The 24,314-nt window shown below is 47.4% G+C and overlaps 1 protein-coding gene and 1 long non-coding RNA gene across 5 annotated transcripts; one reads left to right on the top strand and one right to left on the bottom strand.

The window, feature by feature from the left end:
- On the bottom strand, positions 1–10,968 carry LOC108405004 (uncharacterized). The gene is made up of 4 exons (XR_001855064.3): positions 10,829–10,968; positions 4,052–4,141; positions 2,893–2,954; positions 1–1,607 (listed from the first exon to the last, which is right to left on the bottom strand). It is a non-coding gene; the product is annotated as an uncharacterized lncRNA (long non-coding RNA).
- On the top strand, positions 9,815–23,605 carry PLEKHB1 (pleckstrin homology domain containing B1). 4 transcript variants are annotated; one of them, XM_017672881.3, is made up of 8 exons: positions 9,815–9,936; positions 12,283–12,358; positions 13,512–13,664; positions 14,226–14,328; positions 15,409–15,448; positions 17,966–18,070; positions 21,619–21,718; positions 22,298–23,605. In XM_017672881.3, exons 2-8 carry the CDS (start codon positions 12,322–12,324, stop codon positions 22,432–22,434), a joined length of 675 nt encoding a protein of 224 aa, XP_017528370.3. In that variant the 5' UTR covers positions 9,815–9,936; positions 12,283–12,321; the 3' UTR covers positions 22,435–23,605. The 4 variants fall into 4 exon arrangements, with proteins under 4 accessions (XP_017528370.3, XP_036882176.2, XP_017528371.3 ...); XM_017672882.3 differs by lacking the exon at positions 9,815–9,936 and adding an exon at positions 10,948–11,094; XM_037026281.2 differs by lacking the exons at positions 9,815–9,936; positions 21,619–21,718; positions 22,298–23,605 and adding exons at positions 10,945–11,094; positions 21,234–21,546.
- The last annotated feature ends 709 nt before the right edge of the window (positions 23,606–24,314 follow it).

Here is a 24,314-nt window from a genome sequence, read left to right as displayed (position 1 = left end):
ACAGATATTTTGTATGTTATGTGTATTATATACTGTATTCTTATAATAAAGTAAGGCCAGAGAAGAAAATGCTTTTGAGAAAAATCGTAAGGAAAATACATTTACAATTCTGTACTGTACTTACTGAAAAAAACCCATGTATAAGTGGACCTGCACAGTTCAAATCTGTGTTGTTCAAGGATCACCTGGGATATATAAATATAAATAAACAAACACATTCCTTGTGGGTAGCAACTAGCATGAAGGAGACTGGTGTTGTTTCTTGATTCGGATGCTAGTTACACATAACACTGGTTATGTTCACTTTGTGAAAGTTCATCAAGCTGTATTATTATGATTTGTGTACTTTTCTGTAGGTTTGTTATGCTTTGAGAAAGTTTATCAAAAATCAGTGGTAATGACGGGTCAATTGAAAGCCGTCCTCTTTGTGTTCAAAATAAGAGACTTGTGCACTGAATGTGGCCTGAAAGTTTTTGAGAATTAATGGGTAATATGTTCACAAGGTTCAAAGTTCAAATGATAGAAAAGGGTGAATGAAAATCTATCTCCTATTGCTGTTCCTCAGCCACTCAGTTCCCTCCTGTAACAGCTATCTATTACTGTGCAATAAATCACCCCAAAACTTAGTGGTCTAAAGCAACAGCTATTTTATTTGCTCTCAATTCTGCGGGTGAGTAATTCTGCTGGGCAGTGCTTCGGCTGGGCTCTTGTGGTGTGAATTATGCTGCTTCAGACCTTCGGCAGATGGCCTGGGGCTATAAGGTCTAAGATGGCCTGACTCACATTTGTGGTTGTTCAGGTTGCCTGTCTTCTGGGTCCCTCTCTCACTGTGGTCTCTCATCCTTAAGGAATCTTCTTCACATGTTGATCTCAAGGTGGCAGGAGGGAAAGGATGGAAGCTGCAAGGTTTCCTAAGGCCTAGGCCCAAAGCTCTGACACCACTTCAGTTGCATTCCAGTAATCAAAGCAAGTTACCTGGACAGACAGCTTTCAGAGTGGGGAAAAACAGACTCCACCTCTTGATGGGAGAAGCAAGAAAGTCACATTGCAAAAGGCCATGCATACAGGGATTGGCAGGAATTTGTGGCCATCTTTTGCAATGTGCCGTACCTCCCATGGAAATTCTTATATAGCCTTCTAGAAATATTTTGTATATATTTAAACAAATATATAAATATATATATATATGTATACACACACATGTAAGTTCATATATATGCAAATGCCTCTACTTCAAGCTAAAAACTTGAGAGTCTTTCCTAAATTCTCCCTTCCCTTTCCCTTAATATCTGCACCCAGGCCATTAGCAAGTTCATAAAATCTCTAAAATCCAACCACTTCTCACCATCTCTATTGCCACCTCCCCCTTCCAAGTCACTTCCATCTCCCACCTGTCATGCTGTCCTAACTAGTCTCCCTGCTTCCACTCTCATCCCACTTGAAGCCATTCCCTACCCAGAAAGTACAGTAAGCTTTTTAAAAATAGAGATCACATCATAAAACATCTTTGTCAAAAACTCTTTGAGGGCATCCATCCTGCTCAGTATGTTTGTTCCTGTCTTCATCTTCCAGGCTCCAAAGTCAACATTCATTAGAATTAGGTTTACCTGTGAATGACAGAAAAATTAAGGTATAGTGGTGTAAGCTAAATAAGTGTTTATTTCTCTCATATATAAATGAAGTCCTGGGATAAGTAATGTAGAGTTTGTTTGACTCTCCAAGTTTCAGGGACCCAGGCTCCTTCTCTCTTGTTCTACCCTCCTTAACACATGGTTTTTCTCTTATGGTCCAAGATGACTGCTCAAGCTCCAGCTATATGGTTGCCTTTCAACCAATGGAAGATAAAAGAGACAAAGAAAGATATGTCCCTTCCTCTAAGGACATTTCCTGAAGTTGCTCAGGGTACTTCTGCCTGTATCTCATTTGCCAGAACTTACTCACATGGCCATACAAAGCTGGAAGATAGGCTGGGAGAAGTGGTCTTTATTCCAAGTAGGTACGTACCCAGATGTAACTTTAGGGTTCTACTGAGGAAGTGGAAATGAATGAATATTGGAGGTAAACTATCAGTTTCTGACACAGATTGCTCTGACCATACTGGCTTTCTAGTCAATCCTGATTTCTGGAGAGCAAATCTACTCCTATGTTCTTATTTTTTATAGTTTATTTGTCAATTCCTAAAAAGAAGAAGGTGGAGGAGTTGGGAAGAAGAAAGAAATTTGATAGTATTTAAGCTGGAATTAAATTAAACGTATACAGTAATTTTGGAGAATTGACACTTCTGTGAATTTATATCTTTCTATCCAAGAACATGGCATATCTTTTCATTCATTCAAATCTTGTTTTATATCTTTTAATAAGATTTCATAGTTTTTTCTTTACAGGCTCTATGCTTTTCTTGTTAAATGTACTCTGGAGTATTTCATAGTTTTGGTTGCTATGAATATGTTCCCCTCACCCCATTTTGTTTGTAGGTATTCACTCTAAAAGTAGGAAAAAAATAGATGTTTTTGCTTCCAAATTATAGAGCGGCTTTTAGCTTTGAGTGATTCTGCTGAGAACAACTAGAAAAGCCAGATAAAATGGTTCCCTCTTTGCCTCTGTTCTCCCCACCCTGAAGAAGAAATGAGTAAAGGCATTGAAGAATTGCTGACCCAAAGAGGCCTAGGGGGTCTAAGGTTCCAGAGGAGGGAGTGGAGGACAGTGGAGTTAACAGTTTCAGTGACTTTTTGTACTTCAATATAAAGTTTTCTTAAAAAAAAACAACATTTTGCTTTTAGATTTATCTTATATACAGTCGCCTTGCCCAACTCTCTTATTCATTCTAGTAGTATTTACTAGAGTCTCATATGTTTACTAGGCATACAATCTTAACAGTAAAAAGAGTCTTACCTCTTTTGTTTCTTAAGTTTATTGCAGTTATGTTATTTTCTTATCTTAATGCTCTTGCTAACCTGGGTGGAATAACAGAATAATTGATTAATGGAAGGGGTTGCTAATACTTTGGATAATGGAATCAAGAAGTTCACTAAAATGTTTACAGCCCCTTGCCTGTGAGGCTCTGTGCCTCCGCTTGTGTTCACCCTCACAATATCACATGAGTCAGGCACTGGCCACCCCACTCGCAGATGAAAAGACAGAGAAATTAGGTAATTTGTGTAAGGTCTCTGAGCAGGGTGGCAGGGGTGGGAGGGGCAGGGGGAACGAGGAGCCTGGGGAAGAGCTGCGCCTGCCTCCCCTTCTCTCCACCAACCTGCATGGAGTTCTGAAAGGGGTTTTAAGCTCTCTTAAGGGAACTATCTGCTAAGGCAACAGAGTGAGAGTTAAGTGTGAAACTGCAGAGATGGCAAATGAAGGTTTTGTCCCTCCTTCATCTGCTCACTGAGTCATTCATTCTCTCCATGAACACACATAGAGCACTGAGCACCTATTCTGTGCCAGGCCCTGCTCTGGACACTGGGAACACAGGGATGATGAGGCAGAGGGAATAGCATGCACAGAGAATAGGATGGGCTTCCAGGCCATGGAAGGAGAGGTCTAAGGAGAAAACAAAGGGAGCCCTGGACTAGGTAGGCTGTATCAGGCTACCTGACGCAGGGCTGTTGTATCAGTCCTGTGCCCTCTTGACTCTCTCACTCATGATCAGCCCAGTTGCCAGATGCAGGCTTGGTTCTGGGCAGAACCTTGCAGTGTTCTCCATAACATGCTGTGGGCCAGTGGGTCTTGGCAACAGCAGAGGAGCACTTCGTAGCCTGAGTGTCCTGGTGGGGGCTTCATCCTGCCATGAATCTGCATGCTGGCAAACTTGGAAGACTCTTCAGAGTTCTATGCAGAAGTGCCTGACAGTGTGAGACCAAGTCTCACTCTCCCAGGCCTCAGTGGGAGATAGTTATCTGTTCCATGGCAGCATATGTGTTAACAGTTCTCTTGGTTTTAGGCAGAATTTCTTCAGTCAGTGAAAAAAAATTATTTTCTGTACTAAGAGTCAAGAAACACACCACTAACCTAGCAGGACTAGTTCAAGTAAAATGAAAGCTCTTATCAGTCTCACCTTGTGATGAAAGAAGTGCCTGAAGTGCCCGATGCCCTGGACATGTCCAACTCTGTGATTTGGTCCATCTTATGCTTAATAGCAAACCAGCTAGGGAAAGGAAAATTTCAGTATTCAGATCAAGATAACTAGCCTCTTATAACATGAGAAAGATCCTGTCTCTAGAAGCAGAAACCAAATCCATAAAAACACAAGTAGAAAAAGCAAAAACAAACTTCGAATCACACAGGCAACAAAAGACTCTGGACCCTCATACAGAACCCCAGGGCGCATGTGAAGAGTCAGGTCTGGTCTCTGGAGGAACACTGGCTGAAGAGGAAAGACCCGTGGCTTCCAATGGAGAAGAGAAAGTGAGGACCACCTTGGACTCAGGAGGTGGAGAAAGTATCTATGACCCACCAGACAAGAACCAGACAAGAGGAGCTGGGAGGAAACTGACCGATGTTGAAAAGTTGAGTGTGCCTTTTAACATCCAATCTGGAGAGAAAATTCAATTCGACATCAGCTTTGTAAAGAAGGAAAGAGAGAAGCTGATGTAACAGATCATTTAAAAAATCTTCAGGCTGGGATCCCGAATAGCTGAAGTGGTAAAGCTGGGGGGATTGTGCTCCCTGACTTCAGGCTCTACTACAAAGCCACAATAATCAAGACAATTTGGTACTGGCACAAGAACAGATGCATACACCAATGGAACAGACTAGAGAGCCCAGATATAAACCCAAACATATATGGTCAATTAATATACAACAGGGAGACCATGGACATACAATGGGGAGATGACCGCCTCTTCAACAACTGGTGTTCACAAAACTGGACGGCTACATGCAAAAGAAGGAAACTGTCATACACAACTCAAAATGGATCAAAGACCTAAATGTAAGTCATGAAACCATGGAACTCTTGGAAGATAACATAGGCAAAAATCTCCTGGATATAAACATAAGCAACTTTTTCCTGAACGCATCTCCTCAAGCAAGGGAAACAAAAGCAGAAATGAACACATGGGACTACATCGAACTAGAGGGCTTCTGTGCAGCAAGGGATGCCATCAACAGGGCAGGGAGGCATCCTACAGTATGGGAGAATATATTTGTAAACGACATATCCAACAAGGGGTTAACAACCAAAATATATAAGGAACACACACACCTCAACAACTAAAAAGCAAATAACCTGATTAAAAAATGGGCGGAGGATATGAACAAACAATTCTCCAAAGAAGAAATTCAGATGCCAAGAGACACATGAAAAGATGCTCCACATCACTAATTATCAGGGAAATGCAAATTAAAACCACAATGAGATTATCACCTCACACAAGTTAGGATGGCCAGTATCAAAAAGACTAAGAACAACAAATGCTGGCGAGGATGCGGAGAAAGGGGAACCCTCCTACATTGCTGGTGGGAGGAATGTAAGCTAGTTCAACCAGTATGGAAAGCAATATGGAGGTTCCTCAAAAAACTAAAAATAGAAATACCATTTGACCCGGAAATTCCACTCTTAACAATTTACCCAAAGAATACAAGTTCTCAGATTCAAAAAGACACATGCACCCCTATGTTTACTGCAGCACTATTTACAATAGCCAAGATATGGAAGCAACCTAAGTGTCCATCAGTAGATGAATGGATAAAGAAGATGTGGTACATAAACACAATGGCATGCTATTCAGCCATAAGAAAGAAACAAATCCTACCATTTGCAACAACATGGATGGAACTGGAGGATATTATGCTCAGTGCAATAAGCCAGGCAGAGAAAGACAAGTGCCAAATGATTTTCCTCATTTGTGGAGTATAACGACGAAGCAAAACTGAAGGAACAAAACAATAACAGACTCACAGACTCCAAGAAGGGACTAGCAGTTACCAAAGGGGAGGGGTGGGGGAGGGCAGGTGGGGAGGGAAGGAGAAAGGGACTGAGGGGTATTATGATTGCCACACATGGCGTGGGGGGGGATCATGGGGAAGACAGTGTAGCACAGAGAAGGCAAATAGTGAGTCTGTGGCATCTTACTACACTGATGGACAGACAGTGACTGCAATGGGGTATGGGGAGGACATGATAATATGGGTGAATATAGAGACCACATTGTTTTTTCATGTGAAACCTTTATAAGAGTGTATATCAATAATACCTTAATAAAAAAAATTTTCAGGCTGAGCAAACCTCAACGGAAAAAGTACAGATCAAAATTGTCAAGGGAGAGAAAGTGAAGTGAGTGAACTTTGTCACAAAAAAGAAACAGAGTCTCTTGAGAAGTTATCTGTCCAGGAAAATCATTACTTGGAGCAAGAGGAGGAAAGTTCTGAAGCAAATGACAAGATGAGCCTGCAAAGAGCTGAAAACCTTAGGAGAGCAAGCAAAGACCTGGAAGAAAACCTAGAAAGCATCATTTGTTCTTAAAACCAAAGTATTTCCCTTGAACTAAAAGGTCATGATCACTGGGCAAGTGCACCGGAGACAAAAGAAACCTCTTCATCTCAAAACAAGAGATTGCAGACATGAAACAGTGATTAAACTTGAGCTTCTAGAAGTAGACCCTCAGGCAACTGATCATCTAGATGGAGCATTTTTTCAGGGAACACTTTCATGCCCCTCATCTCTGGACATGGGGTGCTATTTTTCTAAGATAAGAGGGTCTCAGTGCCCCTCCCCTCAGACCCTCTTCTTGGCTGCCAGGCTTTCCTCCTACATTTCCAAATCTGGTGTTTTCAATAGATTCAAATGGGAAGCTCATGGCAAAATGACATCTTCCTCCCTGTATTAGTCAGGGTTCTCCAGAGAAACAGAACCAGTAGGCTATACATACACACATATAAAGAGATTTGTCTCAAGGAACTGGCTTATGTGATTGTGAGGGCTGAAAAGTCTAAAATCTGTAGGTCAGGTTAAGCAGGCCAGAAGCTCTCAGGCAGGGCTGAGACTACAGTCCACAGACCATACAGTATTCTTCCTCAAGGAAATTTCAGTTTTGTTCTTAAGGCCCTTCAACTAATGGGATGATTATCAAGGATAATCTCCTTTCCTGAAAGTAAACTGATTGCAGACGTTAACCACACTTACAAAATCTACAGAAACACCTAGATTAGCATTTGACTGAATAACTGGGCACTACAGCCTAGCCAAGCTGACACACCAAGCTAACTCCCTCACCTCTTCTCCAGGACACCTGGATGAATGCCCCTGAGATGGCTTTCTACCAAGAGGTTGTTATCTGCCTTATCTTCTCTCATGGACTGGGTTTTCATCTGAATACTCCGTCCAGGAAAGCAAGTATGTTACCTTCTGGGTTATTGAGCCATCACATAACCCTTCTCCTCAAACTACTGAAATACTGCAAGGACCTTATAACATTTGATTAATTTTTTTCTTTAAAACTGTTTTTTAATTATCTACATTTTTTTTGGTTTAAAAACCTTTTTAACAATTCAATAATAAAAAACAAATAATCCAATTTAAAAATGGGCAAAAGATTAGAATAAACGTTTCTCCAAAGAAGATATACAAAGGCTAATAAGCATAGGAAAAAATGCCCAACATCACTGGTCAGCAGAGAAATGCAAATCAAAACCATAATATAACACTTTTCACCAGCTAGAATGGGTCTAATCAAAAAGGCAGATGGTAACAAGGGGTGGTGAGGCTGTGGAAAAATTGGAACTCTCATAGGTTGCTGGTGGTATTGTAAAACAGTGCAACCACTTTGGAAAATAGTTTGAGAGTTCCTCAAAATATTTAACATAGACTTACCATATGATCCAGCAACATCACATCACACCCAAGAGAAATTAAACAGATGTCCACACAAAAACTTATACACAAAGGTTCACTGCAACATTATTTATAATGGCAAAGTGGAAACCACCCGAATGTCCAACTGATGAATGAATAAATAAAATATGGTATATATGGTATACCCATACAATGGAATATTATTCATAAATAAAAAGGAAGGATTGATACGTGCTACAACATGGATGAACCTTGAAAACACTGTAAAATGAACAAAGCCAGTTACAAAGGGTCACATATTGCATAATTCTATTCACATGCAATGTCCAGATAGGCAAATCCATACAGATAAAGTAGATAGTGGTTGCCAGGGGCTGGGAGGAAAGGGGGTTGAGAGTGGCTGCTAAAGGGCACAGAGTTTCTTTTTGGCATAATGAGAATGTCCTGATATCAGACAGTGCTTAATGTTGTACAACTCTGAGTATATTAGAACACTGAATTTTATGGTATTTAAATTATATCTCACTAAAATTATCATCAAAAACTTTTACATTAGGTGATTTTACTTTTGCTCAAAGTCCACCTTAACATAAATTTCAGAATATTAAAATAGAGATTATATAAATTATTCTCACTATATTATACTCTCTAGAAAATATTACTAGTAAATTCTAATTTGATGAGCCAGTCCACTCTTCACTAAACAATATATTATTCAAGAGCTATTCATCCACCAGAGACATTTGAAATAATAAATACTTTCCTCTCTGCCAATAGTTCTATATACCATGGTTACAAGAGAAATGTGAAAGTTACTTGCTGGTCTCAATACATTTTAGTTCATTAAACAGCCTCCAAAGTCAGGACTGCAGAAGCTGGTATTCCTGCTATGCTCTCAGGGACTTTCACTTGTCTATCCACACTTTCCACAGGTCTACACAGCTCTGGCAATTAAAAACAATTGGATCAATAATTATCATGGCTTGGGAAGTGGGAGTGGGTAGGAGAGTCTATGAATTCCCAGGAATTATATGCAAAATGTAACGGACATATGTGTGCATTTCTTCCTGGTCAGCCTCTACACTCTTTATCAGCTTCTCAAAGAGGGTCATTGACCAACACTTCACAGGCACATGTCAGGTTTGGGGTTGCATGTAGATTCCATAGCAGTATCCATGGTTTTAGTTTGCCAAACATCCTTTCCCTTTTCTTGTCAAAGCGCCCCCTCTGTGGGAGGATGGTGGGGAGTTGTCACCCAGAATTCCATACTGCTGCTGGGGAATCTTTCTTGTCTAGTTGCTAAATCCAGAGAACGTAATCTAGGAGCTGTCTGTACTGTTGCCCTACCCCACCCCTCTTTGGAGAACACCAAGCAGCCCTTCGCGGAGCGGGGCAGGGATAACTAGAGGAGAGGGGCAGGATCCAGGTTCAGATTCCCTGAAGCCAGCCAGCTCCGACCTTCTCTCTCTCGCTCCCTCCTTCGCTTCTTCTGTCCTCTTTACGGTCTGTCTACCCTCATTCCCTCCGGTCTTTGCACAGTGGGGTGTAAAATTTAGTCAGGAGCAAGGAGGGACGTTCCAAGGACAAAAAGGCACAGGGTTGGAAAGAGCGTGCTTTGGTAAAGCTGGTTCCTGGGGCAGCACGGAGGGGATGAGCTCAGTGGCTAATAGGATTGGCCACGTCGAATCCTCCGTAAGGCGCGTACTGCTAAGGCCTAGGAGGCTCAAGGTCAGGATAACAGAAACCCAGGAGCGAGGGGGTAAGCTTAAAGAGCCAGGCGCCGCCTGGTACAGCCCGCACCTGTGGGAGAGATCGGCTTTAGCCCCGCCCCGACCGAGGGAGGTGGACTGGCCCGCCCGCCGCCCCGCCCCGGGAATCTTAGCGAGGCTAGGCCAAGACCACCTCCGAATCACGGATGACCGGTTGTCCAGTGAACCGAAAGTCAGAGACAGACATTAGTAAGGACGCTTGGAGAATGACTGGAAAGAGAGGGCACCTTTCTCTACCAGCTGTGTGGCCCCCCTTCCCGTTCCGACTTGGTAGCACCCTCCTGATCCCTTTATCTCTAAGGCGCTCAGGGAACTGCTCCCCTGCTCTCTGGGAAATGCTGCCGTGGCCGCCCAGGAACCACGAGCCCTGTAGCCCCGGTAAGGAAGGGGTCTCTGGTACTGGAGGAAGGGCTCGGGGCAGGGTGGGCGCCCATCTCAAACAGGGGTTGGGACCAGGAGGCCACAGGGCCTTTTCTCGGAATGACATCCTGGGTCTGCTCCTGGGTGGGAGTTTGTGTGATTCAACATGATCCTGGCCGGGCAGACTGAAGTGGTAGATACAGAAATGGTCTTTCTCCGTTGGGCCCCTCCAATCCATTTGCCACTATACCCTAGAGGGGCCTTCCAACCATAAATCAGACCACCTACTTCCTCATCTTGAAACCCCCACTCCAAGTTCCAGTCACTGTCATAATGCCCAAGCTCTTGAGCCTGTCATTCAAGGCCTACATTTTATATCCTTGCAATCCCTGCAGCTTCATCACCTGCCACTCCCCATGCCCTCACCAGCCTTGCACTCTACTTTCCAAACACACTGAAATACTGGGCATTATTTTGAACTTCCTAATCAGTGCTCATGAAAGTCTCATAGGTTTTCCCTGGGAAACACCTATTTGTCCTTCAAGACCCCTTTCAGCCCTTTTGGGAGGCTTTCCTGAACCTCTTGGACAAAGTCAGACTCTTCTCTCCTATTGTTAAATGACACCCTGTGTTCTAATCATGTTTACATTTAGCCTCCCCGACCAGACTGCAAGCTGGGGAAGAAGGGAGAGCCTTGCTGGATGCTCCTTTGTGCCCTCCACTAGCACTCAGTGCAGTGCCTGACACAACCTGAGTAGTGAAAAGATATGGCAAAACTAGGAATCTGGCTCTCTTTGCATTTTTAATTTTTTCTAGAAAACGAGTTCAAGATTCTTAAGAAAAATTATTTCATGATGAAGGAGTGAATAAATGTTCTTGGCAAAATAAAATTGCAGGTGTGGCCTCTTACCTGTGCTCCAGATCAGTACAGGGCTACCTCCCAGAAAGTTGTGTACGGCTCAGCTCTAGGGCTTCAGACTACACGTCCCAGCATGCCGCCTGGCAGCACACCGCTCCACGCCACGCCTCCTCCCTGGGGGTGTAGGCCTGGAGCTCAGCCTGGGACTGAAATGCCCCAGGCGCTCTGGGGCGCACAAAGCGCAGGCGCAGCGGGTTGGGCGGCAGCGGCATCAAGTAGCGGCGTTTGGCAACAGCATCTGCAACAGGTGTAGACAGGTGGGTGCATCAAGGGAGGCTGGAGAGGGAATTTGCACCTGGCCCTCCTGTCCGGCATGTGTCAGGGCCTGGAGAGGGGAGGGAGCGGCAGGAAAAGCAGGGACAAGCTTGGGCTTTCCAGTCCGGGCATGCCAGCCCTTGCTACGCAGCAACAGGTGAGAGCCGGTGGGGGAGGGGCAGAGGTAACTTCGCAAGTAAGTAGTCCTCAGGAACAGAGGGCAATTCCAATCCAAGCTCCATCACATACACAGACAAGTCACTTGCTGTGTCTCAGTTTGTCTACCTGTAAACTAGGAGTAAAAATCCTACCCATCTAACAGAGTCACGGTGGGGACAAGGTGAGGTAGTATAATATGTGCAGTTGTTCCCAAATTTTGCTGCACACTGGAACCACCTGGGATCTTTAAAGACTATTAGTGCTTGCATCCTGCTCCCAGACATTCTGATTTAATTGGTACGGGGTGTGACCTGGGTATCGGGAATTTTAAAAGCTCTTACTCATGTGATGGTTAGAAGGCAGGAATGCTGGGCATGAATCCTAGCTATACTGCGTACTAATCAAATGCATCTGCACAAGTGACTGGACCTCTCTAATTGTTACGAGGTTCCAATGAGATCATAGACGAAAGCACTGAGAAGTGTACCTGGCACATAGTGCTTATCAGTCCTAGCTGCTGTTAAACTATTATTTTATGCACTTTGTAAATGGCTCAGATAGGATTCCAGTGTGAGGGAGGCTTTTCTTATCATGAAAGTCCTTCATTCACTGCTGTGATTCTAATATTCTGTGCTGCCATTTCAAAATGCCAGGGTTTCTAACATTTTAAGAGTTCCTCATTCCATCCTATACCTCCCTCACAGATACACTTTCGCAGATCTGAAAACAGAGGGGTGGGGGGGATTGGTCAAGGTTATGGAGCTGAGATTGGAACCCAGGCTTCTGACCCCCACCCCCACCCCAGCACAATGGGTGGCTGCCCTGCTGAGCCTGCAAGGACAGTGCTCCCATTATCTGCCTGGAGCACAGAATGGGGAGGAGACAGGCAGGCTTGCCCTTGTTTGTTTATGAGCACTCCCTTAAAGGGTTCCTTGGTGACTCCCCAGGGAGGACAGGGCTAGGGGCTTCTCTCCAGGGAGCTGCTCTGGAGCTGCTGCTGAAGCCTGTGTGTCCTGTGGCTACTCTGACAGGTTCCACCTGACTCCACCCTGGAAAGTCCTTTTGAAGAAATGGCCCTGGTGAGGGGCGGCTGGCTGTGGAGACAGAGTGAGTGAGCCTGGCCCAAGCCCTTGTCTGTCCTGCACCTTGTCTAGGGACAGGGAAGAGGGAAGTGGCTTGTTGGATCCTTCTCCCAAGAAAGCAGGCCCTTTATATCCTCTCCTTCTTTGTCCACGCTTTTCTCTCTGCCTGGAATATCCTTTCTACTCCAGACGGCTTGGTAAACTTCTACTTATTCTTCATGACCCAGATCAGATATCCCCTTCTGTGAGGAGCCTTCTCTGAGTTTTCCTACAACCCCCCTCCAGCACCTGCTGTAGCATCAAGCTGGGTTAGAGACTCCCTTCTCTGTTCACCTCATCCATACCCCTGCTATCGCACTGATCTCCCTATAATAGACCTGCTTTTACCTGTGGGTCTCACTACTCCCCAACCCCTTACTGGCCCCAGACTGTAAGCTCCTCAAAGGCAGGGATTGGGTTTGATCCTGTGTGTCCACAGTAGGACCACCCAGAGCTGACCACACAAGGCTCCAAACAAAACGAAAAATGCATCTGTGCTTTGGAGTCCATAAGGCTGTAAGCAGCTCTTATATGTTTGCCTTTTTTGTTAAGAATGCCAGTCACAAATTGACTGAAGCTGGGCTCAGGCTTCCAGACCCACCTCTGACCAGAGTCATGATCTGAACAGGAGCTACCCTGGGCTCGGAGCACCCACCCTACCCCATGACCCATTCTCAGTTCATTCAGTTCAGTGGACATTGAGCTTAGGTCCTGCTGGGGGCCAGGCCCAGTTTGGGATGCTGCAGACCCCAGTCTGGTGAAAGAGGCAGACACTACACAAATGACTGTCACGTGAGTCAGAGTTTAAAAGATAAGATAGAGGCTTGAGGTAGGGATATGCCTTTGCCCTTAAAGAGCCTGAGGATTGGCCTTAGAAGCTCCCAAGGAAGGAATCTGGTCGTTCATTTACCATTCAGCATGTTTATGGAGCCTCTACTATGTGTTAGGCCCAATAGGAGGCAATGGGTGAGTGTGACAGAAAAAGGCCCTGCTATCATTTCAGGAGGCAGATAGACAAGGAACGGGTGGTTGCAACACTGGTAGCAAGGGGCAAAGGAACTCTGGGAGCCCATCCAGGGCCCCCACTCCCCAGCAGGCTCTGCAATCAGCCTGCCTGGTGGGTTTGGAATATCGCACAGGCTCCATCCTCCGCCGCTGGAAGCGTAATTGGTTCGCCCTATGGCTGGATGGGACCCTGGGCTATTACCGTGATGAGACAGCGCAGGATGAGGAGGACCGTGTGCTCATCCACTTCAACGTCCGTGACATAAAGATCGGCAAAGAGTGCCATGGTGAGAAGCCCTTTCCTTTCTGGCACTGTGACTGCAGGCATGTCCATCCCACTGTGTCTGTCTGAGAGCTCCTGCACTGGAGGGTGTGTGGCAGCTTCCAGAGGGCTTCACAGACATCGCTTCTGGGCCTCTGTTAACTCCAGTTCATGTGGGTGCAAGTTAAGAAATCAGTTCCTTACTGAGTTCATACCCCTTGCTGGGCCTGGATTCTATGCTGGGGTGCTAGGAACTGGATAAAGATGAAAGGAAATAAGGAAGCTTAGAGAAGTTAAGTGACTGGCCCATAGTCACAAAGCAATCTCCTCAACCAAGGCTCCAGCCACAATTATAAAAGGGTAACTAAGATAGATGTGCCTAACTGGAGAAGCAGGCAATGGGGAATGGTTGAAAGGCTCAAAAGAATAGAGCAGAATCCTAAAGAAAGTGTGTGTGATCAGAGGAGGTTGACAGTGGCTGATAAACAGGACCCAGAGAGGTCAGTTCCTATTCTTGTTCCTGGTTTACCACGGGGCCTGGGGCCTGTGTCCCGTGGAAACCCCTTATATGTGTGTCTGCCTTTAGATGTGCAGCCCCCAGAGGGCCGGAGCCGAGATGGCCTGCTGACCGTGAACCTACGGGAGGGCTCCCGCCTGCACCTGTGTGCAGAGACCCAGGATGATGCCATGTGAGTTGCTCCCAGGAGAGGAGGAGGTGGAATCTTGGGGAATATGACCAGACACCTCTGCCACATTGGGCCTTCTGGTTCCCTGAGGTAGTAGGAGGAGACAAGGACTAGTTAGCAAGGTGGGGGCTGGGCAGAGTGGATTTGAATGGCTCATGGTGAGTGCTATGGTACCCAGTGCACCCCTCATGCAATCTGTGATGTACTCAGGACTACTGGGGGAGGAACACATACCCCTCCCTCAGGTGTGTGGTTCCTGATCAGAGTTGGATATTTAGCAGCCTCTGAGGTGAGCCCTCATTTGGGGGTGATACAAAGGAACAGACATTCCTTTGGCATCCTCAGAGGACCCTCCTTTTCATTCCCTTCTGTAAAGATGCCCTGGTGGTGGGACTTTGATCTGAGGGGTAGACCCTGACTTGCCTAATAGAGGCAAACCCGCCTATCTCAGGGCACCCCCGTGTCAGATGCAGACCCATGAGAGTGGGCATGTCTCTTCAGGCGCCTTCTACTCACATTCTTTCCCTTCCTACCCTCTGGCAGAGGGTCAGTTGGCCTTTGCATTGTAGGAGAGTGAAAGATAGGGCGCATGGGAGTGGGGGAAGCTGAGCTCTCATTAGACAAAGCATAGAGCCGCCTTGTCCACCCCAGCCAGGTGCCATGGCAACCAACAGAGGCCCCATTGTGCCATGTCCACTGGGCCTTCTCAGGACTCTGGCTGGGGTCAGAGTGTTGGGGAACAGCTCATAGCTTTTGGATGTGGAGGTGGGCTGCAGCTAGAGAACAAGAATATGAAGACCCCTAAGAGACCATCCAAGCCCACTGTCTGTTGTCTAAGACAGCAGAGAAGAGACTATGGACTAAGAATGAATTAGGAGGCTCCAGCTCAACTGAAGGCTCTCTGTCCATGTGATCAGGGTGGGGAAGGGGTCACCTTTGTCTACCCAAGGGAGGTCAAGGGGATCTCCCCCTTCATGAGAGACTGGGGCTAGAGGCTGGGTTGGGGAGGAAAGTCTAAAACAGGAGCCCAATCCCACTTGTTCTAGACTCCCTCCTCATGGTCTGGCGGGGTTTGCTTTGCAGAGCATGGAAGACGGCGCTGCTGGAGGCAAACTCCACTCCGGTGAGCCACCGCCCCCCAGTCCCCCCTCTCCTCCCCACCCTACCTGCCATGGAATCATGGGTGACTCAGACTCGGTCTCTACCTACCAAGAGTTCTCAATTCCCCTATATGTCGGACTAGTGCAGACTCAGATGCCTTGAGTCCCAAGTGGAAAAGGACAGGAGACAGCCAGCTGGTGCTTGGAGGAGGCAGTAAGAGGCTTCTAAAAAGGCTGGCTGGTGGGGGTGGTGTGCAAGCTGGTGGCAAGGAACTGTTTTTATCGAGCAACTATTATGTACCAAGTGTGGTGTGAGTACAATTACAGCTACTCCTCCCAACAGTCTTGTGAGGTTGGAGTTATTATTCCTTCCCTGCAGGTGATAAGACTGAGCTTCCTATATCCACACAACAAATGTTTACTGAGTTGCTACTATGTGGGCCCTACCCTCCTGGGGCAGCCTAGTGAAGAGTCAGATCTGAAGCACCTAATCACGGTTAATGATTCCACGCAACAGTGGAAACAGCTCTGGTGGAGATAAGCAGCATGCATTCAATGTACAACCACCTTGGTGGCCTGATCCAGGTGGAAGCTCAGACAAGACTTAAGATGAGACCTGAGGATAAACAGAAATGGATTAGGTAAAAGGGGTGGGGTGGGGCCAGGGGAACAGCTTTCCAGGCAGGGGGAACTGCATGTGCAAAGGCTCTGAGAGGGGCTAAGACTTTGGCAAGTTGGAGAACAGAAGGAAGGCTGGGTTGGGTGGAGAGCAACAGGGAAGGAGGGTTGGCAGGGCCCAGCATTATGGGCAGTAGAAAGGATTTGGTTTCTGCTAAGAGCACTGGGAAGTCATTGGAAGTATTTAAGCTGAGGGATGGTATGAACAGATCAGACCAGATTTGTATTTTTAAAAAGATAGTATGGCTGGAAGGTAGAGAAGGATTTCAGAGGGTAGCAGTAGATGTCCAGAGACCAGTTAGAAGGCTGGGACAGTGCCCAGGTGACTAGCTGGAGGTCTGGATTAATACCTTGCTAACACAGACAAGCTGATGAGAATAACACATATTTAGGAAGCAGAGTCAACAGAGCTTAGTGGTTGACGGAGGTGTGGATTTGAGGAGCTGCCCAAAGCCCCCAGCCCCCACTGCCTGACCGCCAGATTCTGTGCTTGTTCATTCTCTCTGAGGCACAGTGCAGCCCTTCTCATCTAGAAAGAGTCCACTGCAAAGTAGCAGTGAAGAGTGAGATGCACTTAGAAACCCCTTGTCCACTCCTGAGGACTGGGCATTGTGCCGAGGACCTGGCATTGGTCCTATCATTTAAACCTTCCAAAAACCCTGGTAGGGATTCACATTTTTAGTCCCTTTTAGAGATAAGGAAGCTGAGGTTCAGAGGGTAAGTGACTTGTATAAAGTCTTAAGTCAGTGGAAAAACCCATGTTGGAACCTAGGTCAGTGAGATTTTGAGGGGAGGGCATTATTTGCTGAAGGCTGACCTGAGCAGAGGTGATATGTGCACGTTTGTGTATGCGCATGAGAGTCAACACATGGAGGGAAAAAAGTGGGAGAGGTGACCTCGGAGGAGCCATGTCACACTTTTGTATCCAGTTGAAGGAACTGAACTTTATCTGAGGGTTGTGGGGAACAATAAAGGGCATGAAGTAGGGAAGGCTGTGGTCAGACTTTGGGGAGATCAGGCTTCTGGGTAGAGACTGGAGTAGAGAAAGCTGGGAGTGAGGAGGCTGGGCCAGGCTGGAGGGACCCCCAGTTGGTAAAGCTGGCTTTGAGCTCCAAGTCCCCCTTATGCAGGGCAAATCAGTCCCATCCAAGAAAGGCAGAAACAAGGAGGTGAGGGTGACCGCTCTGCACTCTGTGACTCTATGAAGCTGCCTTGTCCCTTCCCTGCCTGTCCACATCTCTCCGCTCTGTCTACTGCACATTCCTCTGTTCTACACACACACACACTCTCTCTCTCTCCTTTGGCCCCAGAGCTTGCTCAAGCAGGATGTGTTTGTGTCTCTGCGTCTTTGTCCCAGTGTCTGCCTGTCTCTGAGCATATTCACGCCTATGTCTGTAGCCTTCTCTCTGACCTGTGCCTATGCAGGAGAGACCTGCACTTGTGTCCCTCCACATCCTGTAGGTTCATACTTCACTCTGAGTGGAGGCTGTAGGAGACTCTACCCCTGGCTGTTGAGGGAACACAGTGCCAGGGCATAGGCAGGAACAAGAGGGCTGGGTGGGAGGACAGATCACAGCTGTTCTGTCTTCTCTGGAGACTGGGAGCCTCAGCAGCCTGAAAGAGGTGAAGGTGGGCTAATTTTGGAGAGATTGATCCTTCTCTGTGTAACTCTGGCAAACTCAACCTCCTTCTGATCCCCACCCACCCTGTCATGGGCTGAGGAGGAAGAGGATATTCCCTCCACCTGCCCAGGTTGCAGAGGGTGGTGGTTGTGCCTGTTAAAAGCACTGAGTCTCTCCAGATGCAGAGGGACTCTGACATGTCCCTCCTTCCACCTTCTTGGGTTTCTGTGGCTTGAGCAGGCCCCAGCTGGAGCCGCCGTCCCTCCCAGGAGCTGCCGGGTTTGCCCCAAGGTCAGGTGTGTGACCCACTCATGGAGCCCCTGTCAGGTTGAGAGGCGCATCTGGGTAAGTGCTGGCTCAGCCCTCCCTGCCTCCATTCTGGCCATGAGGATGTGCCTCCAAACCTGGGCCTGGTCACATCCCTTCTCTGCTCACATTTAAATATTCCACCCAAACACCCAAACACAGCCCTGCTCCTCCTCTCAGACCTACCCCAGAGGCAACCTCCTCAAGGAGGACTTCCCAGACCTCCAGCCATGGTCACTCCCTCCCACAGCCCACTGCTCTAATGCTTAGGACCATCCTCATTCTGCCAAGTTTCAAGTCCCTTTATTTCTGTCTCTGTTCTCCCTTAAGGCCTGGAACTTCCTCCAAGGCAAAAACCGTATCTCATCAGTTCTGTGGCCTTATGGAGTCTAGCACAGTGCTGGTATACAACAGGTGCTCAGTAGGTGCTCAGTGATAAGGACAGTCTATTTTGACCCTCCTTATTCCTGGTACATGAAGCTCGGTGCAAGTAGGCCTCAGACAATGTTCACTGAATGAGCAAATAAGTAAATGAATAAAGGGAGGAATGAAGGAGAGAAGAACCTCTGTTATGGCATCACTACTGCATTTTGTAACTTAGTCCCTGTCTGTCTCCTTCGCCTCTCCCCAACAACGTTTCTGGAAAGCAGGGTTTGGTGATGAATCCTCTCTGTCCCCAGTGTGCATCCTGGCATAGTGTGGGCACAGTGGGGAACCTGCCTTAGAGTACCTGTGGGCTTACAGCTGCCTGAGAGCTCCTTTTCCAGCACAGCAGTGCTCAGTGTGGCTGTGCATTGGACTCACTTAAAGATTAAATAACGAATGTTCTGATCTTACCTCAAGATATGCTCTAATTTAGTAGGTCTGGGATAGGACCTCAGAAATCCATGGTCTAAATATTTCTCCTGTTATTCTGATGTGCAGAATCACTGAGGCCAGAAATGATAGGACTACCCAGTGCATAGATGTGGCTCTGCTGGAGTCTCACTGTGCCTCAGGAGTGGGCAGTGTAGGAAAGACTGTCCCCATTTACAGAGGAGAAAACTGAAGCTCTGAGAGGTTACGTTAAGTTGACCAGGGTTACTTGATTCATTAGTGATAGGGCTGGGGACTTCAGCCAGCATTCTGAGACATCCTGCATGCTCAAACTAGGATATGTTTGTTAAAGTGGGGAATGCTGAAAAATAGGATTTAAAAGGCTAAGAGCACAACACAGCTTTTCTGAGGGAAGGGATATATTTGCATGTGACATCCTGATTGGCTGACCCTGTTCCCACTTGCAAAATAGGTTGGGCCTGAAGAGAGGGAGGATCAGGGATGAATCCCTTAGGTTCTGTCCATGAGGTCTCTGGAGGACCCTCTTCCCTGTTGCCAGGTGACTCACATGAGTTTACCTCTGGGCCTCCCAGGCCTACAGGGTAGAAACAGGTGACCCACAGGGACATGAGGTGGTGTTTTTCACTCTCTTCAGGGCCTGGCAGGGCCACTTGCTCACTGTGCATCTGCAGGGCAGGTATTGGCTCTGGACCTCAACTTCCCTACCAGTAAAACACAGGATCTGAGTGTTTAGATCTCTCTAGCCTCTTCCAGGCTTGGGGCTCAGATCCTGGACACCCCCACCAGAATGCCCTATTGGATCACCTTTGGGGAAGGAGCACAGTGAAGGAAGTTACTTGAGACTAAGCATCATTTGTCTGAGCCTCCTGCATTGCCCTGGGACTAGTTATTATCCCTAACTTGCAAATGGACTTAGAGTTAGGTGACCTTAGTTCCAGTCTGGCCTTGTATTTGACTCACTTGAGATAAGTTCAATACATTAGGTACCCAGTCCCCTGCCCTTGGTGGTAGTGGTGGTGGTGGTGGTGGGACATCTCCAAGACTGATGGGAGAGGCACACAGTCACAGGAATACACACAGTGACACTATAGAGCGATTTATATGGTAATAAGGGAAGTCTCAGAGCTATGGTGCCCAGATAGGACCCCAACAGAACCTGAGTTTCAAAGAGAGTGATACTTAGTTGAATCTGAGAGACAAATTAGGTAGCTGAATGAAAAAAGGTTGGAAAGGCATCTCGACCAAAGGGAAATGGAACAGAGATGTGAAACACGATGTGTGCTTGGAGAATTCCCCTTTACAGCAGACTTCGTGAGATGTGTCATGACATGTTGATTTCATCCCTCACTCTTAACCATTCTTCAGCCTCCCATAGTCTGGCTTGTTCCCCCACTCACTCTTTTGAGAAGTGTTTTTTTCAAGGTCACCTACAACTTCCAAATTGCCAAAACCAGTGGCTTATTCTCTTGGCATTGGCCAAGAGGGTAGACAGAAGAGCATATTTAGAAAATAAAATCATGAGACCTATTGGCTGATGTGATGTGGCAAATGAGTATGAGATGATAACAGTGGCAGTCTGCTGTCTCGGTTTGAGTGCATGGTGGTGGCACTCAGAGAAAAGCATTTGTAGAAGAGCAGGTCTGGGGCCATGAAAGCATGATGAAATAACATAAAATTTAAGACACCTGGACTTTTAGTGAGAGTTCCATTCAGGTATGAAGCCCAGTCAGACATACAGAGGGGAAGGGGGCTAAAAAGAAGAAGCCAGGGGAGACGGGGATCCTGCTTCCTCTCCAGTTCTGTTCCCCCATGGGTAAAATGAGGGGTTTGGATTAGGAGCTTCCATTTCCATTTAATTCAGATGTATTTATTGGTTCTTGCTATTCACTAGGACCTGCTGGTGGCACAAATAAATCGGAGTCCTTGCCTATAGATAGCTCACATTTTGGGTCCAGGCGGAAAGGCCAGGAAGAAGGATAAGGATCAGGAGGCACAAGCATAGTCCATAGAGACCTCAGGAGGAAAGGATTCTTCCTGAGACCAGAAGGGCTTCCCGGAGGGGATGACTTTTGAGTTAGGCTTTGAGGGGTTGGTAAAATCTAATAGGGGAGGGAAGAGGGCGTTCCTCCTTCCTAGAGAGAACACTGACCATTCTTCTCTGAGCTTCCATACCCAGCTCGGTGGTAATGTGGAGATGATAATGCCTGCCTTAAGGACTAGAGGAGGTAACACACATAAACACCTACCTCAGGATCTGGTACATGGTGGATGCTCGATAATACTTTAGTTACTTCCCATCCCTACCTTCCTCCCCATTCCTTCCTCCCCAATCCCCTTTTATTTCCTGGGCCTGGGGCCTGGCCAGTTTCCCCTACCTGTGACTGGGGAAGAAAAGAAGAAAAGTGTACCCAGGGTTTCTCTAAGTGGGACCATGGGAGAGCTGCTAGCAAATATTAGACTATCTATGAAGAAAAGTTGGGAGCCTTGTGGAATTTCTCATCAGAGGAGTGCCAGGTAAGAGTCCAGGGCAGGAAAATGGCATCACTGGGAGCTGGATGTAGGGGCTGAAGTTTTAGAGGACAAGGACCATGGGCTTTGTGGGGAAGCCAGCTCACTGGTTGCTGGGGACTCATTTGTAAACTTGGGGAAGTGGCTTCAGGAGCCCAGGGGATCCAAGCTGGGTGTGGGGGGATAGGGAACAAAACCTGGGCCAAGGAGTTTCTGGGCAGCTAACCGGCAGGGTTCCCCAGGTGCGCGTCTACAGCCCCTACCAGGACTACTATGAAGTGGTGCCCCCGAACGCGCACGAGGCCACATATGTCCGCAGTTACTATGGACCTCCCTACGCGGGTAAGTTTCCTAACTGGCCTGCCCCCCGAGGTCCATCATTCAGGACCAGACACCCCAACCCCCTTTTAGGGACCATGGATTTTTCCCAGGCCGGACCCTCTGCAAGGCCCTCCCCATCCCGAGGCTCAGAATAGCTCTTGGACTCAGTGCCTCTCTGCACTCCAGAGCTGACCTCACCACTCCAGGCAGGTCCCCATTTGGCCTGCGGCGCAGAACCTGTTTCTGAGTTGGTAGCGACCCCTGGTGGCTAATGCAGGAATGGTCGCGGCCTCCGGCTCTTGGTCTGGCCACTGGGAACGCCCATCCTCAGGTGGGGTCTGGAGGTTCGCAGAGATTCTGGGGTTTTCTCGCAGTTCCACCTTACCCCCAAGGTCATAGAATGTCAGTAGTAGGTCCAAAGCCTGGAAGCCGAGGGGATGGAGCGCACACACTTTCTGAGTCAAAGCCTCGGTTTCTCCAATTGGGGAGGAGAGTGGGTCCCAGAGCCTTATCTTGGATTGGGCTAGAGTAAAGCGGGAGGGGGACATAACACCTTTCTGCCCTCTCTGGAGTCACCAGCCCTCACGGCTCTCTCCGCAGGCCCCGGCGTGACGCACGTGGTAGTGCGAGAGGATCCCTGCTACAATTCAGGCGCTCCGCTGGCCATGGGCATGCTCGCCGGGGCCGCCACGGGTGCAGCGCTCGGCTCGCTCATGTGGTCGCCTTGCTGGTTCTGAGCCCTGGGACTCGGATTATGGATCCTGCGCACAGATCCAACAGACCCCCTTTTCCTTCTGGGCCCCATCCTCCGCCATCCAAGCCCTGCCTCACTTTGGCCACTTCCTCTCCATTGGCCTGTTCTGGGCTTAGATCATCCCTCCCATTCCCTACCTTTACCCCCCACATCGGAAGAAGCTATCATTCAGACACAAGCATAGCTCAGAATCCTTATATTTACTGCCAGACACCCCAGGAATCCATAATAAAAACATATGGATGTTAACCCCCAAACATACCAGGACAAAGAAAACAACTCAGTGGCTTCCGGTTACCTTGGTGCTGGAGATACACGAGTTAGCTTCTTTCCTCCGCTATTCTAGGATTGGTGGAGAAAATAAGAGTAAACAAACACTTGACAAGGTGGAGTTATCAGTCCTTTGACATATGAGGGCAGAGAAGAAGGTAGGCTAGGAGTAAGATTGCTGGCAGGAGTGTAGAGCTGTGAACATCGTGGCATATCCAAGGAATTTAAAGGAGTTAGGTTGCGCTGGGGTGGGAACAAGGATCAGAACATGACAGCCCTCCAGGCTAAGGAGCTTGCTGGGTAAGGGGGAGATGTAAACTTTTTTGGAGGGAAGTTTCATGGTTACACCTATAATGAATATATTGCTTGTTTTGTTAATACTGCCAGTACCCAAACCCAAAACACTCCCCGAGTTTAGCCCCATCCTTCCCACTACCAGCTTCCTGGGTCCCGTTCCTTCAGTGCTCAGAATACCTGTTTGCTATGTAAGGGTGCCTGGGGCAGGATTTGAGCTGAAGCTGGGGGGGCAGGTAAGCTGTTTGGAACCTCTAGCCCCAGGAAATGCATTTCTGGTCCCCAGAACCTTGGTCCTCTGTCCATAGTTGCTGTCACCATCTCATGCTGTCTCTTCATATCTGGGGGAGATGGCAGTGTTCACCTTGGGGGCCTGATCCACCTCTGTCCCAATCCAGGAAGCCCCACATGGGCCTCCCTGCAGGTTTCCCCATGGGGTCCCCCTCCAGTCTCTCTCTTATCCTGTCCCAATCACCAGTAGAAATGCTAACATCCCTGCCCAACAGCCAGAGTAGCCTGCTAAAGTTCCCTTGTAATAGGGGTCCAGTGGCCCTGCTGTGGAGACTAATAAAGGTGTGTAGTTGGCTCTAGCCTTGGCTCCAGTTTTGTTCGTTCTCCCATGGGGCCCTACTTCCCTGGGACATCTCCATGACTCAGCATCTACTAGTACCTTCTCTGGTATAGTAAAAAAAATGTGGATTCTGAGGTCAGGTAGAACTGGTGATAGCATATTAGCTGAGCAATTTGGGACAAGTCACTTAACATTTCTGGATCTTGCTTTCCCCACCCAAAAGGTAGCAGGTTGAAGTTGGCCATCTCTGGGGCTCAAGAGAGCTGCATCAGGGTCTCTGTCATACGAACTGATGTATGATCCAGGCCATGCCCTGTCTGCTTTCTGAGAGTCCTGTGGTGTTGAGATATTTTCCAGAAGGTTCCTATTCTTCTAGAGTTAAAACAATGAGTTAGTCTCATTGAGACCAGGTGGGCTGGGGAAGTAAACAATGAACAATCTTGCATGAGGGTGCAAGGGCCAGAAACCCCCTGCTCACACTGATTTAAGACAAAGAGGTAAAACATTGGGCCACATAAGTAAAATGGTCGGTTCAGGGACTCAAACGGCATCACTTTGACTTTTGCTTTTTTTCCATCTTTATGGCCAGTGGGTTAGCTCATTCAGAGGCAGCAGTGATATTTAGCAGCTCCAGACTAATGCCCAAGTTGAGCAAAGAGAGCTTCTCTTTCTCCAATACTGTCAATAAAAGTCCTGGCACTAACGGCCAGTAGCCTACATTGGGTTCT

Source organism: Manis javanica, chromosome 11 (assembly GCF_040802235.1).
Source record: "Manis javanica isolate MJ-LG chromosome 11, MJ_LKY, whole genome shotgun sequence".
Classification (NCBI taxonomy): Eukaryota; Metazoa; Chordata; class Mammalia; order Pholidota; family Manidae; genus Manis; species Manis javanica.
Note: the sequence above shows the minus strand (reverse complement) of the source record. Positions and strands in the feature narration are given on the sequence as shown.